Here is a 17,198-nt window from a genome sequence, read left to right as displayed (position 1 = left end):
CAGTTGCCTCCTACATGGTATTTCTACCAGCTTCATACTCTGTCCATAATGCAGGCATTGTCAGTTGCTCTTAATTTACCATTGCTCATTTCCTTAATATGGCTTACAAAGCCTTGGCTTTGCCATCACCTGGTTCATCTCCTACTACTCTCCACTTGGTATTCTCTAGCCTAAATATCATAGATTTTTAAAAGTACTTCAGACACCCAGAGCTTTCTTTGACCTCTGGATTTTTACACATGCTGTCCCCTCACTGTTCTCTTCAAAATAACTCTCAGCAGTTATTTTTACTTATCCTTTTGGTCTTAGCTCTCTGACCTTCCAGGTCTGAGTTAGGTGCCCCCATTTATCCCCTTATTGCCTCCTGAACTGCTACTCAGAGCACTGGATACCATGCACTACTGTTAGCTTTCGAATTTGGTCTTTCCTTCTTGATAGTATGGATCATCTTTACTTTATACATCGTTATATGTATCTCCAGTGTCTGGCAGATAGTACATGCTCATTAACTACTTGTCAAATGGGTGTTGAATGAAAGTAGTTCACCTAATTAAAGATACTCTAGTAATATAAAACATGGAGAGAATTAATGAAAGTATTTAACACTTAGTATTTAAAGACCAAATGAAAAATTTGACATAAAATGATAGCATTTATGATAACCCAACACAAAATGAGAAATTTAAAAAAGATGAATGGGACCAGCAGGTGGCATGGTGGTTAAGGCACTGGACACTCCCACATGGCCAACCACGGTTCAAGTCTTGGACCTGGTGGCTTGCTTTCTCACTTTCCCTCTCTTCCTCTCTCTGTCTCTCTCTGGTCAAATTAAAATAAATGAATAAATAAATAAAATTAAATAAATAATTCTTTAAAACAGAAAAAAAGAAAAAAACAAAGCAAAACAAAATATGAATGAAATTCAATTAGAAAAGTAACATCCAGAGAGGGGCCAGCAAGTGGCATGGAGGTTAGGGTGCTGGATCCCATGTGGTTAGCAGCGCCATTTGAGTCCCCAAACTAGGTGACTTGAAAATCACTTTGGGCATGTTTGTATACATATCCAAAATCCCAGGAGAACTGAGGAAAAGGGATTGTGGTGTGGCCATCCTCTTGGGAGGGGGTGTGATTTCTTACTTTTCCTCTCTTTCTGTCTCTCTCTGTCTCTGCTATCTCTGTCGAGCACACATGCCCTGTAGCAAAAACTAAAAAGCAAAACAAATCCAGAGAGAAGAGCCACATATATTTTAAGCAAATAATTCTACCCACATCAAAGCAGACTACTTATATATAGAATAGTGAAGGCTTATTAAGACTAGCTAAACATAATACAATACAGAAAAATCACTAAGATAAAACCTGATGAAAAAATTCTGAAGATATTATTTCAAATGGTATTTTTAAAAAAGGATAACAACTTAATTTTATTTACTTATTTCTTAAGGTTTTTGCCATAAGGTGTATGCATTCACTGGAGGGACAGAGGGAGGCAGAGGGAAAGTGAGAAATCACCCTCAGGGGGTTTGGCCGTGCTGCAATCCCTTCTTTATTTTCCTCCTGGAATTTGGGGCAAACACGAGCTTGGTGTGATCTTGAAACTGGTGGGTCCAGGATTCAATCCATGGTTGGTTAGCACCTTAGGACTCTAGCACCTTCACTGCCAAACCACCTATTGACTCCCAGCAACTTATTTTTATTATATCAGATTAAAAAACAACCAAAAAATTGCTCTTAAAATGAATTGGAGGGACCAGCAGATGATGTAATGGCTGCGTCACTGGATTACCATGTAGTAGACTGGGATTTGAATCCTGGGCCCGGTGGCTTAAACTCATGCCGAGTGTATGTACATGCATGCCCAAGATCCCAAGTGGAGAATGGAGGAGAAGGAATTGCAGCATGGCCATCCCCCCTTGGGGGTGATTTCTCGCTTTCTGTCTCTCTGTTTTTCTCTGTCTGCTTGGTGAGTGCACACACCCTATAGCATAAACCTCTCCAGAAAAAAAAAAAAAAAGAATTGGAAAGAACAATAGAAGTTTCTATAATCTTTGCAAAGCATTAACTCCATCTCACTAGAAAGCAAGGCAAAAATAGCATTAAAAAGAAATAATTTAGGAACCAGCAGTTAGTGTAATGGCTATGTCACTGGACTCCCATGTAGTCGACCGCGGTTCGAGTCCTGAACCTGGTGGCTTAAACTCACGCCGGGCACATGTGCATGCATGCCCAAGATCCCAAGAGGAGAATGGAGGAGGAGGTATTGTGGTGTGGCCATCCCCCCGGGGGGTGATTTCTCGCTTTCCGTCTCTGTCTGTCTGTCTAGCGAGCACATGCACCTTATAGCAAAACCTCTCAAAAAAAAAAAAAAAAGAAAGAAAGAATTTAAATTAAATATTGAATTTTTCAAATAAATGTGGTTGATAAAATGTTTCACAAAGTATATAAAGAGTTCGAATTACTTTGAAAACTGTTTATCTCCTAAATAATAGCCAATCTGGAAAAGGATAATTCAGAAAATTATAAACAATTCAGTTTATCTTTAATACTAGGAATGATTAAAAGAAACAAAGTGAGAATTGAGCAATAGAACATCTTACATTTATGACCTTTTATATTATAATAGAAACAAATAACCTAGCATTGGAGCATTGGAGTTAACCCAAGTAAACAGTTGATTCAGTGTAAAGACCAATGACGTGAAGAAAACTTCATTTCTACATAAATTTTAAAATTATTTCCCATTACCAAATCCAGCAATTGTGTTTTGCCAATATAAAATTTTCCAGTATTGGAGAAATTTAAAAATACACATATATGCAAGGATTTTTTTTTTTTAATTACAATATCTAGTGTTGGCAAAAATACAATGAAATGGGCCCTGCAACTTGTTTGCTACTGGTGAAAATGAGTGCTTCTCCAATTAATGTACCTGCAAATCATCTGGACACCTTGTTGAAAATGCAGATTCTGAGCCATAATGGAGTTGGGACCTGAAAAGCTACATTTCTTTCTTCTTCCTCTTTTTTTTTTTTTAAGTTTATTTATTTATTTACTTATTTCATTAGAGAGGGAGACAGGTAGACAAGCACCCCCAACAGGGCCTTTAGGCTGCAATACACCAGTCTCAGCCAGCAGCCAGCCCAGGTCATGGACATGCTCAGGGAGGGTCTGGGATGCAAAACCGTATCTTTTCCATGTGGGTCCATTTACATTATTGTGTCACCACCTAGCCCAGAATTTCCTTTCTCTTTTCCTTTCTTTTTCTTTCTTTCTTTTTCTTTTTCTTTTTCTTTTCTTTTTAGTTTGCTATAGGACCTGTGCACTTGCTGGAGAGAGTTTGGAAAGTGGGAAATCACCTTCCACACTGCAGTCCCCTTTCCATTCTATTCTTGCAGAATTGTCCTCTTGGTATGGGCATGCACATACACATGCCTCGAGTGTTTTTCAAGCAGCTGAGTCCAGGGCTCTAACTGTGCAGTTGGCCATGTGGGATCCAGCTGCCTTATCTATCACACCACTGGCATCACTGATGCAAGATGCCATTGCTGCTGATGAGAGCCATGTGTGTAGCAGAGTTCCTGAGCACATAAAAAAGGCTTTAAAATATAATTCTGGGAATTTATCTTGTAGATGCAATCAGAGCTGCCACAAATAGCTGAGTATTTATTTACTTTGTACCAGGATTGTGCTAAGCCCCTTACCTACATTGTCTCATATGGTGTTTTTTTTACTTTTTTTTTTTTGGAGAGGTTTTTGCTATAGGGCGTGTGCACTCACCAGACAGACAGAGAGAGACAGAGAGACAGAAAGCGAGAAATCACCCCCCAGGGGGGATGGCCATGCTGCAATCCCTTCTCCTCCATTCTCCTCTCAGGATCTTGGGCACGCACGCACATGCGCCCGGCATGAGTTTAAGCCACCGGGTCCGGGACTGGAACCACGATCGACTACATGGGAATCCAGCAACATAGCCATTACACTAACTGCTGGTCCCTCATATGGTTTTCATAGCAAATCAATAGGTATGATTATAATCTCCATTTTTCAGGTGAGAAACCTAAGGCTTTCATACAGGTTAACTAACTTGCCGAAGATCACACAACTTGTAACTGATGGAGTCAGGGTCCAATAGGGTTCTCTGATTCTCACCTGCTATGTAATGTTCTCTCTCTGCCACGTTACCAGAATTGCCTACACAGACCTGCTTTTTATAGCTACTATGAAACAACATCTGTATAAATAGGCAACATACAATCACTCAAAATAATGAGTTTAATGAGTAATCTCATTGCAAAGGAGTATGTACCTTTAATGGTAATTAAATGAAAAAAGTTATGAGTGTTTATAGTATGATTCCAGTTTTATAAAAACGAAGTAGAGCCAGCCCATGGTATGGTGGTTAAGGTGACTGGATCCCACATGGCTGACCACATGGTTTTAGTGCCAGATCTGGTGGCCTGAAAAACACACTGGGTGTGTGTGAACACATATCCAAATCCCAAAAGAAGAAAGAAATTGAGAAGGGATTATGGCATGACCATCCTTCATGGTGTGTGCTCTCCTCTTACACCCTCTCCTCCCCTCCCCTCACAAGCACATGTACCCCTGGCAAATTTTTTTTTAAAAAAGCAAAAAAAAAATCCTTCTGTGTTTGTATCTTACATGTATATGCATGGAAAAAATGCAAAAGAGAAATTATCAAAATTTTGACAATAGTTTTTTTGTTACTAAATAGCTTTATTATGAGTGATTTTAACTTTCTTTATACTTTTTAAAATTTATCTTTTTTCACCATGAATATATGTATATTAACTATCTTTAGCCTTTTTAAATTTGAAATACTTTATGAAAGTATTTACTTATTTCATTAGAGAGGGAGACAGGTAGACAAGCACCCCCAACAGGGCCTTTAGGCTGCAATACACCAGTCTCAGCCATCTGTGATGAAAATATGATATATGGTACACTTAGAAAAATAAAATAAATACTTCTCTTAATTACCTCTCCATCTGAGAAATGAAACATTACTGTTACTGGTGTGCCCTGTGTGTTTGCCTTCCTTGTTCATTTCCCTCCCAGAAGGGATTCTGAATTTATCACCCACCTTTTTCTAAAAATTATTGCTCAGTTAAATACATCCTTGAATTTTATATAATTGATACATTCTGTGTATTTTATTCTGCAACTTGCTTTTTTCCCATACTCAATCATGTATTCATGTTTGCTGTTGTCTAAGTTTATTCTGTGAATGTACAACAGTTTATTTACCCATTCTTCAGTTGATGGACATTTGGGTTGTTTACAGTGTTTACTAGTACAACAGGCTACTAAGAACATTTTTAGCCAAGTATCCTGATACTCATGTGCAAAAGCATCTCTTAGACTTGACTGTGTACCTAGAAAAGGAATTCCTGGGTCATAGGATATATGGATTTTCAGCTCTAATGCTAATGCATAATCATTTTCCAAAGTGATTATAACAATGTAAACTCTTAAAATGTAGTGACAATTCCTATTTCTTCATATGTTGGCCAATATTTGGTGATGTGTTCCTTTTTAATCAGAAAAAAAAGTTTTACACATATCTTATAGAAATATGAGTCTTTTTCTAATGGAGCTTTCCATTAGAAAAGAAAAATTGCAAGACCAGCAGACAGTGTAATAGATACATCATTGGAATCCCACAGTTGACCATGGTTTGAGTCCCGGACGCAGCGGCCTAAAATTCACGCCGGGAGTGTATGCGTGTGTGCCCAAGATCCCGAAAGGAGAATGGAGGAGAAGGGATTGTGGCATGGCCATTCCCCCTGGAGGAGTGGTTTCTCACTTTCTGTCTCTCTGTCTCTCTCTGTCCCTCTATGTGTCCTATATGAAAATTTCTCAAAACAAAACAAAACAAAACAAAAAAACCAACAACAAGAAAACCTGTGTAAGTGTCCCCAATGATGTGTGATTGGCCATATGCTTGCAGGTACGCCAACAGCAGCCTCATAAAGTACATGGAGAAACACAAGGTGAAGCCTGACAGCAAAGTGTTCCTCTTGGTAGGTGCTTTTCTCCCAGACTGAAATCTGATCCTCAGCATAACTGTCTCCTCATCCCACCTGGTTCTGGCTCTTCCTCCTCTTTAAGAAACAAAAGACTTTGGTGGATGCTGGGGTAATGTTGAGTACTTTTCTGTTGTAATGTCACCCTTAACTTCCAGGTTTAATTTTTAAATGATTTTATCGGGGAAAAAACACATTCAATTTTCCAAGGGCTTTTAATGCTAATGATCTGTCAATTTCACATAAATGTGTGTAATTTACTAATTGTGCACCGAGCTATATAAAATGTATTTTATGTTAATCGTTAGATATTAATAAGAAAAACAAAACTGACTTGTAAACAGCCTTGTCATATGCTGCCAATTTCTTATGTGTCACTGTAGCTTCAGAAACTTCTCACTATGGATCCCACCAAGAGAATTACCTCAGAGCAGGCTCTGCAGGATCCCTATTTTCAGGAGGACCCCCTGCCGACACTAGAGTATGTATCCCACCTTTTCTGTGTTCTTTGCTCCCAGTTGAGGATGTTGGATGGTAGCTGCCAGTGAGGGAATCACTCATTACTGAACTATTTTATTTTATTCATTAATATTACCTAGAGAAAAATGACCAGAGAGAAAGGCCCTTTTTTTTCGTAGAGGTTTTTTTTTGCCTTAGAGCACATGCACTTGTCGGAGAGAGAGACAGAGACACATGGTGAGAGAGAAAGTGAGAAATCGTCCCCCAGGGGGATGTCCACACTGCATTCCCTTTTCCTCCCAGGATCTTGGGCATGCATGCACACATACCTGGCATGATTTCTCGCTTTCTGTCTCCCTGTCTCTCTGTCTCTCCTGCGAGCACATGTACTCTATAGCAAAAATATCTCTTAAAAAAAAAAAAGATTGGAAATTGAAAGTGGCAGGGCGAACAAGTGGTATGGTGATTAAGGTGCTGGATTCCCACATGTCTGACCGTGGTTTAAGTCCCGGACCCAGTGACTTGAAAATCACACCAGGTATGTGTGTGTGTGTACCCAAAATCCCAAAAGGAGAATGGAGGAAAAGGGATTGCAGCATGGCCATACCTGCTGGGAAGTGATTATCACTTTCCCTGTCTGTCTGTCTCCAGCGAGTATCCTCTGGCATATCTTATTAAAAAAAAAAAAAAAGTGATAATTACTATAAAATTTCAGAACAACTCATTGTTTTTCTTATTCTTATTTTCTTATTTCTTATGTTTAATTCTTTTCATTGAATTAACTTGTGTTAGAACGCATCCAGCAAGTGTTAGCCACTGATGAAGAGTAAGAAATAAGAGGAAAAAGTACAATTTAAGTCAATAGTGGTATGATATTGTAGATTTTAAGTCATCACAAATTTTTTTTTTTGATGATTGTTAGTGTGTTTGCCGGCTGCCAGATTCCATACCCCAAACGTGAATTCCTTAATGAAGACGAACCTGAAGAGAAAGGTGACAAGGTATGAGCTGCGTGGAACACAGATTTCCAGAGAGTAAAGGGGGTATCATTTAGTAATTCTTACATATTTAACTACTTTTTGTTTAATCTTGGATTTATTTTACTTTCTTTGGAAGTTTGGGATATACCTTGGACCCTAAAATAAAAACTTACAGTTTAATGAACTTTCTGGTTAGAATTAGCCCATACCATTCCCTGACTCCTAATTCTGGCTTGTTTTGTGTGTTTGGTGTCATTACCATCATTTTATGTAGGCTGACCTTTGTGAACATTACTCTCTCGGTTCTTTTCTTTTTCCTTTTTTCCCTCTCTTTCTTTCATTTTTCTTTTTTAATGAGAGGGAAGGCATGTGGGGAGAGCCAGAGAGAGAGATTTTTGACAAGTTCTCACCAGGTCATAAAACTCCTGTGCAGACTCCCTCTCTGCCACTGTGGCAGCCTATAAAGGTTGGTCCGGGAGATGAACCTGGGCTTTCCACACAGCCCCAGCATCACAAATTGGTTTCCTGTCATTTATGTCTGTTCTTTTATCTTATCTGGATCTATCAGCCCCCCAGCTCCCTCCCCAACATTGCTCTACTTTTCCAAAATTATGATAAGAAAGGCTTCTTATAGCTTTCTTTTTTTTAAGATTCTTGCCATAGAATGAGTGTACTTGCTGGAGAGAGAGAGAGGGAAAGGAAGAAATGACCCTCAAGGCAGTGGCCACTCCACCATCCCTTTTTCTCCATTCTCCTCTTGGGGTTTTGGACATGCATGCACATGCACCCAGTATGATTTTTAAGCCTCCTGGTCTGGCACTCAAACTGCGGTTGGCCATATGGGAATCTAGTGCCTTAATCACCATGCCACCTGCTGGCCCCCTTGTAGCTGTGTAATGAATCCAAAACCTAGTGCCTATGGCCTACAGGGAGGGGTCTGCGACCAGTGTGAGGGATTATTGTGCCATCTGCATGAGCCTGAGAGGATGAGTCCTGTCCAGGACTCGGTGCATTGCCCTTTGAGAATGCTGTATTCCCTGGCCGCTCATTGTCTAGTCATTCCAGTCACTCTCCTGTATGTCCCACACAGGTTGTTCCCCAGGTCTGTCTGCAGCCTCCTGCACCCATCAAGTAATGAAAGAAACCTCCTATTAATTTAGATCCCTACCAAACTTTGCTTGTTTTCCTTAAAAGAATCAGCAGCAGCAGCAGAACCAGCATCAGCAGCCCACTGCTCCTCCACAACAAGCGGCAGCCCCACCACAGGCACCCCCCGCACAGCAGAACAGCACGCAGACGAATGGGACCACAGGAGGGGCCACAGCCGGGGTCGGGGGCACCGGAGCAGGGCTGCAGCACAGCCAGGACTCGGGCCTGAATCAGGTGCCTCCAAGCAAGAAGCCACGGCTTGGGCCTTCAGGCACTAACTCGGGCGGACCTGTTATGCCATCGGATTATCAGGTACTCCCCTGGATTTTGTACTTAATGTTCATATATTTTATAAAATGGGAACTAGATCCCTAATAAGATCCCTTTAGTGTTAAGTCATATTTAACATCTGACTGTACTAACTGTATAATTTGTTTCTAGGGCATTATAAGAGCATAAAGATTTGAGAGAGATTTTCAAAATTTCATGGAACTGCATATTATGTGAAAACCATGCATAGATTTCAAAAAATTTTTCTACCAAATTGAACTCATCCTTTAACTGCGTAATTTCATAAACTTTTTAAAAGTCCTGCTCATATTTTATAATTGCAAGATATATCCTGTTCTGACTTGTTTATCCTGACAATCTGAGGATGGAAGGTGGGGAGATGGGCACATTCGTCCTGTCAGAAGACAAAATCACAATAAGTTAGAGATATTAATTGGCTTTACTGGGGATTCTAGAATTCACAACACTTTATTCCAAAAAATAGAACATGTATTCTCATGAACATAGCAGAGGAAGTTGGTTTTCTTGAGAGAGAAGAGCTGAAGAAAGCAGAAACAGAACAAGAACCAGATTGGTCATTTCAAAATGACTTTTGCTTGTGAGGTAGGAACAGGGAGATAGAATGATAGGAAAATAGGATTAACTTCGTGTAGGATTAAAGGAGAGGAAACTTCACTCATGACATTGAAACTGGGCTCTTTGGGAAACTAGGCTTTTGTTGTTATTGTTCGTTTGTTTATTTTCTCTTCTGATTTTTCAGAAAGTCAAATAATAGCTTTGGCTTGGTGATATGGAGGACTCCATTTTGATTTTTAGTCTGGTGTGTTGGGACCTAGTACTTAACATTCCTTAAAGAAATTTTCATCATTTTATCTTTACTGTTGCCAGTAGCTTTGAGTTAGAAAAAGATACCCCGATGAGCAGTTGAACAGGAGAGGTATAGTGGCTTACTTTGGACCAAACCAATTACATTCTTCAGTAAGATTTACTCTTACTGGGAGGAGATAATAAGTAGCCATTTAGAGATAGAAGAGAAAGGAAGACTTCTCAGAATAACTGTTAATTCTCATTAAAAATAATTCTGAGGTTAAGCAATACTTTTTACTATTGCAATAAAAGAGAACAATGATCACATACTAATTCAAAGAATTAAAAGGAAGTAGTCTAAGGGTTGGTATTTGCAGAAATACCCATTATAATAATGGAAAGGCATCTCCAGAGGAAAAAATAAATATTTTCAAGGTAGAAACAGGTTAAGACAAGTCCTAGGAAGAAGAGAAAACTTAAATGAAAGATAAAATAAAAAAGATTTGGAGCCAAAGTCCCTGGGGAACTCAAGAAAGAGGAGCATTTAGAATAGACATAATAGAAAACAAAACCTCTGGCATGGGAACCATAAACTCACTGATAAGGAACGGAAATAAAGAGAACCATTAACAAGAAAGACCCAATGAGCAGCTGCCTAAACTGACTTTATGTTTTGAGTATCTCAAACAAACTAATTTGTTTTCAGACAACTACTTCTCTGCATGCAGAAGAGCTTGTAATACTTCCATTTGGTTCCAATTAAACTAATCAAGGCTTCAGTTTGATCTGCTAAAAAGAGCTTCCTATTTGGGTAATAGTCATGAACATATTTGAATTTTGTTATAAATTCAGTTTTCTCTGAAACTTTAGATTAGCCCTGTTACGTACGCGAGCCACCAATACTATAAATTCATCTTTTGTCTCTGATTGTATGATATTAACCTTATGGTAAAAGAAAAAAAAAATCTAGGGGAGCACTTGTTAAAGATGAGAGGACAGACTTTACTCAAGGGAGCCATGGTGGTTGGAATAGGGACCTTGCAAGGGGATCTGGTGGTGAGGAAGAGAGGCTAGACTGACTCAACTCCAGCAAGGACTAGTGGGGAGTTGTCACCAAGAAGTAGCGTGGGGGGCCCAAGAAGAAACAACAGAGATAGAGGGTTTCTAGCTAAACTAACTTGATAGGATTGTTGGTAGGCCAGGGTGATAAGATATCAAGAGTATCTTTGCTAAAATGATTTAGCAGGATTTTTGCTTTAAAGGTACTCAGCAAGGACAGAGAAGGATGTCCAGGGTCAAGCCTGGTTCAGTTTTTTCAGCAGAGCACTCTGAGGAACCTGATTGAAATTCTGGTCAAAGAAGAGAGTCTTATCTCTCCTTTGGACTCAATTATAGATAGATTACTGTATCCCTCCAATTAAATTCTTCAAAATGTTTTTTTTTTGTCCATATTATTCTATCTACTTAAAAGTAAACCTTACATCTTATCCATGAAATGGGTAGATATCACAGCTACTTAGTTGGAGACTAGCACAAGGAGAGTCTACCACTGCACGTACTCATCTGCACTTCTTACATAATCCACACTTTTTTCCTTTTATCTAGTATGGAAGTTCCATTGTGCTTAGTCTCATCTGCTAAGGTAAAAGTAATCTCAGCTAGCTTAAAATGATATGATATTAATCTTAGCATTTTCTTCTTTTTTCCTTATGTTTTCCATAAGGAAAAGTATCTCAGGAATAAAACATATTTATATTTAAATTTTAGCTTCATTATGAATACTTAAAAATGAAAAATTAATAGCCATCATTTATAACGTCTAAGAAAGGCTAATGTGATTTTTTTTTTTTTGTATGCGAATGAGTCTTCCTGAGTTATTTTCATCTCAGTTTATTCAAGGAAGGACCTAACTTTTCTGTTAAGGGGAATTTTTGTCATGTTTTTCTAAGGGTTCCATTAGTAGGGTTTCAAGGCTTTTGGGTTGCTTCATCAATGTATTATAAGCAAGTATGATTAGTACTTTGAAAAGAGGTGGTTTTTTTGTTTTTTTTTTTCCCCCTGCCTTAGAGATGTATCGTGGGGCTAGCCCATAGCCTGGTGATTAAGGTGACTGAATCCCATGTGACCGACTGAACAGTTTGAGCCCTGAACCCAGCAGCTTGAAAGCATGCCTGGTGCATGTGTGTATGCCCAAAATTCTGAAAGGAGGAAGAGTTGGAGGAGAAGAGGGACTATGGTGTGACCATTTCCCATAGGAAGTGCTCTCTCCCTTTCCCTCTTTCTCTGTCTCTTTGGTGAGCACATGTGTCCTCTTAAAAAACTTTAAAAATATATTATCAATGTAAAAAGTATACACTGTAGCACATTAGATTATATACTATATACTTCATATATATAATGTACATTACATAGGTATTTTAGTTTATTTGGTTCATGTAGGACAGACAGAACAATAAAGAGGAAGACAAAGACTGTCAACAGGGACTCACTCTGTGATCCAGCCCCCATCCTCCTAGCCATCATGATCACTGGCATGTGTGCCAGTGTATATAGGTTGGCTGGGAAGGGGACCCCTGCCTTGTACATGGCCTCCAATTGTGCCACCAAGTTTGGGCCTATATGTGTTATATAATATTATTGTGCTTTATTCTTAAACATTTAACTTATTTATCTATTTGTTGTGATTTTTCAAGTCACCAGGTCTGGGACTTGAACCGTTGTTGGCCATTAGGGAATCTAGAACCTTAACCACCACACCAACTGCTGGCGCCCACATTAATTATGTTTTAACAGAAAATTATAACTAATGACTTGTGAGGGGAAAGAACTTCTTTTAGGTAAACTGCAAAATAAAACACATAGTTAAAAATTGGAATTTAAAAAAGGCTTTTCTTTCAGTAACTAGTCAGTTATGTAACTTAGGAAGGAGCAAAGTTGAACTGTTTTTAAACCAAGACTAATTTTTTTTTTTTATTAATTAATTTTTTTTTTTTTTTTTTTTTTTTTTGTTTTTTTCCGCCATAGGGTATGTGGGTTAGCTGGAAAAAGACAGAGATAAAGAGGGGCAGTGAGAAATCACCCCCCATGGGGAGAGCCATGGTGCAATCCCTTCTCCTCCATTCTCTTCTGGGGATTTTTGGGCATGGCAGCAAATGCAGCCAGTGTGATTTTCAAGCCACCAGGTCTGAGGCTTAAACTGTGATTGGCCATGTGGGAGTCCAGTGCCTTAACCATCATGTTACCCGCTGGCCCCACCAAGACTGTCTTATTGCCCTGCTCTCTTGGCCAGGTACAAGCCCAGTTTGGCAGCCTTTGTGCACTGAGAAGGAACACTTTGTTGATTTGTCCTTCCTTATAACCCCAGTGCCACATTTGTAATTCCAAGTAATAACTTTATTATATATGTATTCTTTCCCTCTTTGCTCACAGGAAGAAACAACCTCTAAACACAAAGACACTTGTTCCAGCTATTCTTCTGTTTAATCAGGCACCGTGTTCTCTTCCTATAGATAAAGTTTCCTTTTACACATTTTTTTCATATTTACCTTAGGTATTATCAAGATGAATATCTTATTTGAAGTAATAAAAATACATTGACTTGAAACACATTTCCCTGTCTTCTTTTGAGGGCAGCCACAATGGAAAACTGCTTTATTCTACATACCTTCCCACAGTTAATAAAACCTGCTTACAGCAGCCACAGCTGCCTGACTGCCTTGGCTTGTCTTGTAGGTGGGATTGCTGATGCTTTTAACTATGAAAATTCTGCTCTTATGTAATGATTTCTTAATTGCAGCTTTATTATTTATATGAGAAGAGTAACAGCACATCAGTGTCCATCATAAATACCATTGATTTCAGTATGCCTTCTTAAGTATTCTTATTTGCAAATCTCATAGTCCTATGGGAATCAGTCAGTATAAAGAGCCTAGTGTCAGCCTAAGTTTCACTTCTGCTTTTTCTTTGCCAGCATAGCTTATCTCCCCAAGAAATCCAGTCAGACTTTGTGTCTTCCAGAGCACGTGGTGCCAGGCTGTGATTTCAAATGAATGAGCTGTATGCACAAGCCAAGTTCGCTGCCGGTGACTGGGCATGAGCCGGGGCCTTTCGATGCACATGCTTCTGTCTCGTCCTTGTGTGACCAACATCCCGAGCCCTTCTCTTCTTCCAACATTAATTCCTTTTCCATTTCCTCCTCCTAGCACTCCAGTTCTCGCCTGAATTACCAAAGCAGTGTTCAGGGATCCTCTCAGTCCCAGAGCACACTCAGCTACTCCTCCTCGTCTCAGCAGAGTGCACAGTACCACCCGTCTCACCAGGCTCACCGGTACTGACCAGCTGCCCTGTCTCGGCCCAGGCCAGCCCAGAGCACAGACTCCAGCAATATCATGTCTGCATTGAAAAGAACCAAAAAAAAAAAAAAAAGAAAGAAAAAAGAAAAGAAAAAGCAAACTATGATGCCATTTCCAAATCATATACTTGGGAGGAAAACTTTATGTAGTAAGTGTTTTGCAAGACTGACGTCTCTTCTTTATGGTCTTCAAGAGGATTCTTGTGAAGTTTCCCCAACACCCCTTCCCCGCATGTGTTTCATCGTGACTTCTCTGATAAAGCATCTGATTTAAGCCCAGCACTTCTGTAACCTTCAGCATTTTTTGGAAGGACTTCCTGGTGCACCTTTCTCAAGCTGTAGCAATCACTCTGATTTATCTTTTCAAAGCTCTTTGAATAGGATCTTAGTGTTTTAGAAACAGGATTCCAGTGGTATATAGTTTTATACTTCATGAACTAATTTAACAACACAGGTTAAAAAGAAATGCACCTTGTAAAGCACTACGTTGTTTTCACGGACTGTAACTGTTTTGCTCATAGAAGTCTTAAATAGGAACTGTTACTGTCCCAAAGTACTTCACTGTTGTGATTTTATTTATCTAGTTTCAGGGAAGGTCTGATAGCAAGACAAGTGACGGGACAGAGGGAACCTACAACCAAAAACAGCCTAGATCTTTGCAGCTACTATGCTTTATGCCGTGAAGAACTGAAGTATGTGGTCACTCTTAGGTATTCATTCACACGGAACTTAGTTCCCCAAATCATCTTGTTCTAAATAGCATTCAGGAATGAAGAATTACATTTTAACCTTCATGTGGCTACATCTACCTTAAAAAGGGTTTTAAGAGCTTTGATGAAATACAGTCCTGTGGTGAGCCACGCCAGGAAGCTGAAGAGAATATTAACTGCACTAGGACTTTTTTTTAAGGAGTAATGTTGATCAAAGGATGTGTTACCTCCCTTTGAAGGAAAAGCTTTTAGTGTATATTGTACATAAAGCTGGCTTCTCTAAAGAACTGTCGCTTTCTTCACGTCTGGGTTTGTGCGAGTAACTTTCTTACACAATCAAGGGTACTCAAATAGAAGCCTGCAAATTAATCTGCTTTTAAATGAAAGAGCAATGTTCTCCATTCATGTTTGCATTAGACATAGAGTGACTATTTTTAAAGCATGTTACAGATTTAGGTTTATTCATGTTTAAAGTGTGTATTATGTATACATAATTTTGCTGTTGTTACTGAGACTTAATTCTATCAAAAATCTTTTCATTGCACTGAATGCTTTTTTTTGCCCCTAGGAGAAAACTTAATAATTGTGCCTAAAAACTATGGGCAGATACTTTATGACTATACTAGAAAAGATGAATATTTGTATTTTCATCATCTATGAATTAGAGGCTGAGTTCTCTCTTAGCCACTTGAAGGAGCCCCTCACTCCCTAGAGTTCAAAAGGAAATGTAAAGACTTAGAGCTCCCATTGGAATGTAAGGGGCAAAACATTTGTGTTTTTCTGAATGCTACTAGCGACACCAGCCTTGTTTTACACGTTTTCTTGAGCTAAAAGAAAAAGCTGATTGTTGTATATGCATTTTTTAAAAAACCTATTCTTTGTGAACTTATCTACCTGGTTATGATACTCTGGGTCCATACACAACTAAAATACGATTTTAGACAGAAGCCAATATACATTTTGCACTATTGATGTGATACAGTAGCCAGCCAAGACCTTACTGATCTCAGCATAATAATGCTTATTAATAATAATAAAAACTGTATAGAGACACTCATGAAGACTTAAGATGAAACAGTTGACATGCTCCATTGGAAGGAATTTCTGATTGTCTTCTTGTTTTCCCCCTTCCATTTTTTAAAATGAGAAATTAACAGCCCTCTGCCTAATGTCGCTACCTATATACAGTCTGTCCTGTGCCCGAAAGCCTCAGTGTCTGGAGCTGTTCGTCTTCAGATACCCACTGTACCCTCCCCCATGTAACAGGGGCTTCTCTGGGTGGAAAACAAAGGACAGAGCATACTTGCTGTCCTTAAGGAGATTATGGTCGATTAGGGGAAGCTCTCTTAGGGTGTCTGTGCTGTGTGATTGACTGACAGGTGAAGCCATCTAATGATATGAAGGTCTTTAGTTTACTTCTGAGCCCACTCAGATAGTTCTTATTCCAGATTCTGTTCCATAGTAAACAGTGTTATGGAAGGGTTTCTGTATCTGTTCACCTTAGAGAAAGCCAGCGAATTAGGAATGTTCACAGCAGCCTTTCTGTAACAGAAGGGTGGCCCTTGTAGGCAGAACACACTCCATTCTGTAGTAGTGAGAAGCTCCATTCCTGCCCTCTGGGAGCTTACATTAAATAAAAGAAGACAAACTCAAATAGGAACATAACCAAATTACTGTGTCCCTTAATACAATACGCAACTTTGATACACAGTTCTTGGGATAAGTGCTTCTATAATCACAGAGTTACCCTGCTTCTCTTGTATAGAATGAATTTACTGGCAGAAAACTGACATACGTAGAGTAAGGGGATTTTGTCAGTTACTCCAAGGACACAGTGTTCTCCAGGACACAGCCAGAAATCCTGATTATTCACGTGGCTGCGCCTCTTGTCACTGTGCTGGGTCCTGGTCCTTTTCTTGCCTCAGGGTTAGTGATGCCTACTGGTGCCCATTGTACTTTGAGATAATTTTGGTTTGCAATTTCTTTTCTCTACAAGGGGAACAAAGCCTCTAATACCTATAAGGTCCGTAAACCCATGGAACCTTTAAGGAGACTTATGAAACTTCCTGAGGGCAAAATTACCTCTGTGGTCCCCAAATAACCACATTTAAAAAAATGTATTAGATATTGTTCTATCCCCCGAGAAGGAATGAATCAAAGTAAAGGCTTTTTGCTTGCCATATTACAGAGCAGTTTTAAAGTTAGCTTTCCCATGAAGTATGTGTTTGGAGAAAGGGATTCAAGAGTTTGAGGACAGATGAGCTCAAGGCAGGGTGGCTGGTGGTAGGGCTGACACTGTGAGGCTGAAACAATCCTTGTGATGAAGTAGATCACGCAGTGACATGTGAAAACCAAGGGCATGTATATTTTTATATTGTGTGTGGTTTTGAAACTTTAGCATTTA

The 17,198-nt window shown here is 39.2% G+C and overlaps 1 protein-coding gene across 5 annotated transcripts in view; it reads left to right on the top strand.

Annotated features, from left to right (window-relative positions):
- The window catches only part of CDK19 (cyclin dependent kinase 19), a 163,707-nt gene extending 147,220 nt beyond the window's left edge, over window positions 1-16,487 (top strand). For all 5 annotated transcript variants that reach the window (XM_014591044.2, XM_014591042.2, XM_014591043.2 and 2 more), the window contains 5 exons: window positions 5,972-6,044; window positions 6,431-6,528; window positions 7,429-7,507; window positions 8,681-8,947; window positions 13,936-16,487. In XM_014591044.2, the coding sequence (XP_014446530.1) occupies window positions 5,972-6,044; window positions 6,431-6,528; window positions 7,429-7,507; window positions 8,681-8,947; window positions 13,936-14,067 (649 nt within the window). In that variant the 3' untranslated portion in view covers window positions 14,068-16,487. The remainder of the gene's footprint in view (window positions 1-5,971; window positions 6,045-6,430; window positions 6,529-7,428; window positions 7,508-8,680; window positions 8,948-13,935) is intronic.
- Window positions 16,488-17,198: the final 711 nt, after the last annotated feature.

This window comes from Tupaia chinensis, unplaced genomic scaffold, assembly GCF_000334495.1.
Source record: "Tupaia chinensis unplaced genomic scaffold, TupChi_1.0 Scaffold000527_1, whole genome shotgun sequence".
NCBI lineage: Eukaryota > Metazoa > Chordata > Mammalia > Scandentia > Tupaiidae > Tupaia > Tupaia belangeri.
Note: the sequence above shows the minus strand (reverse complement) of the source record. Positions and strands in the feature narration are given on the sequence as shown.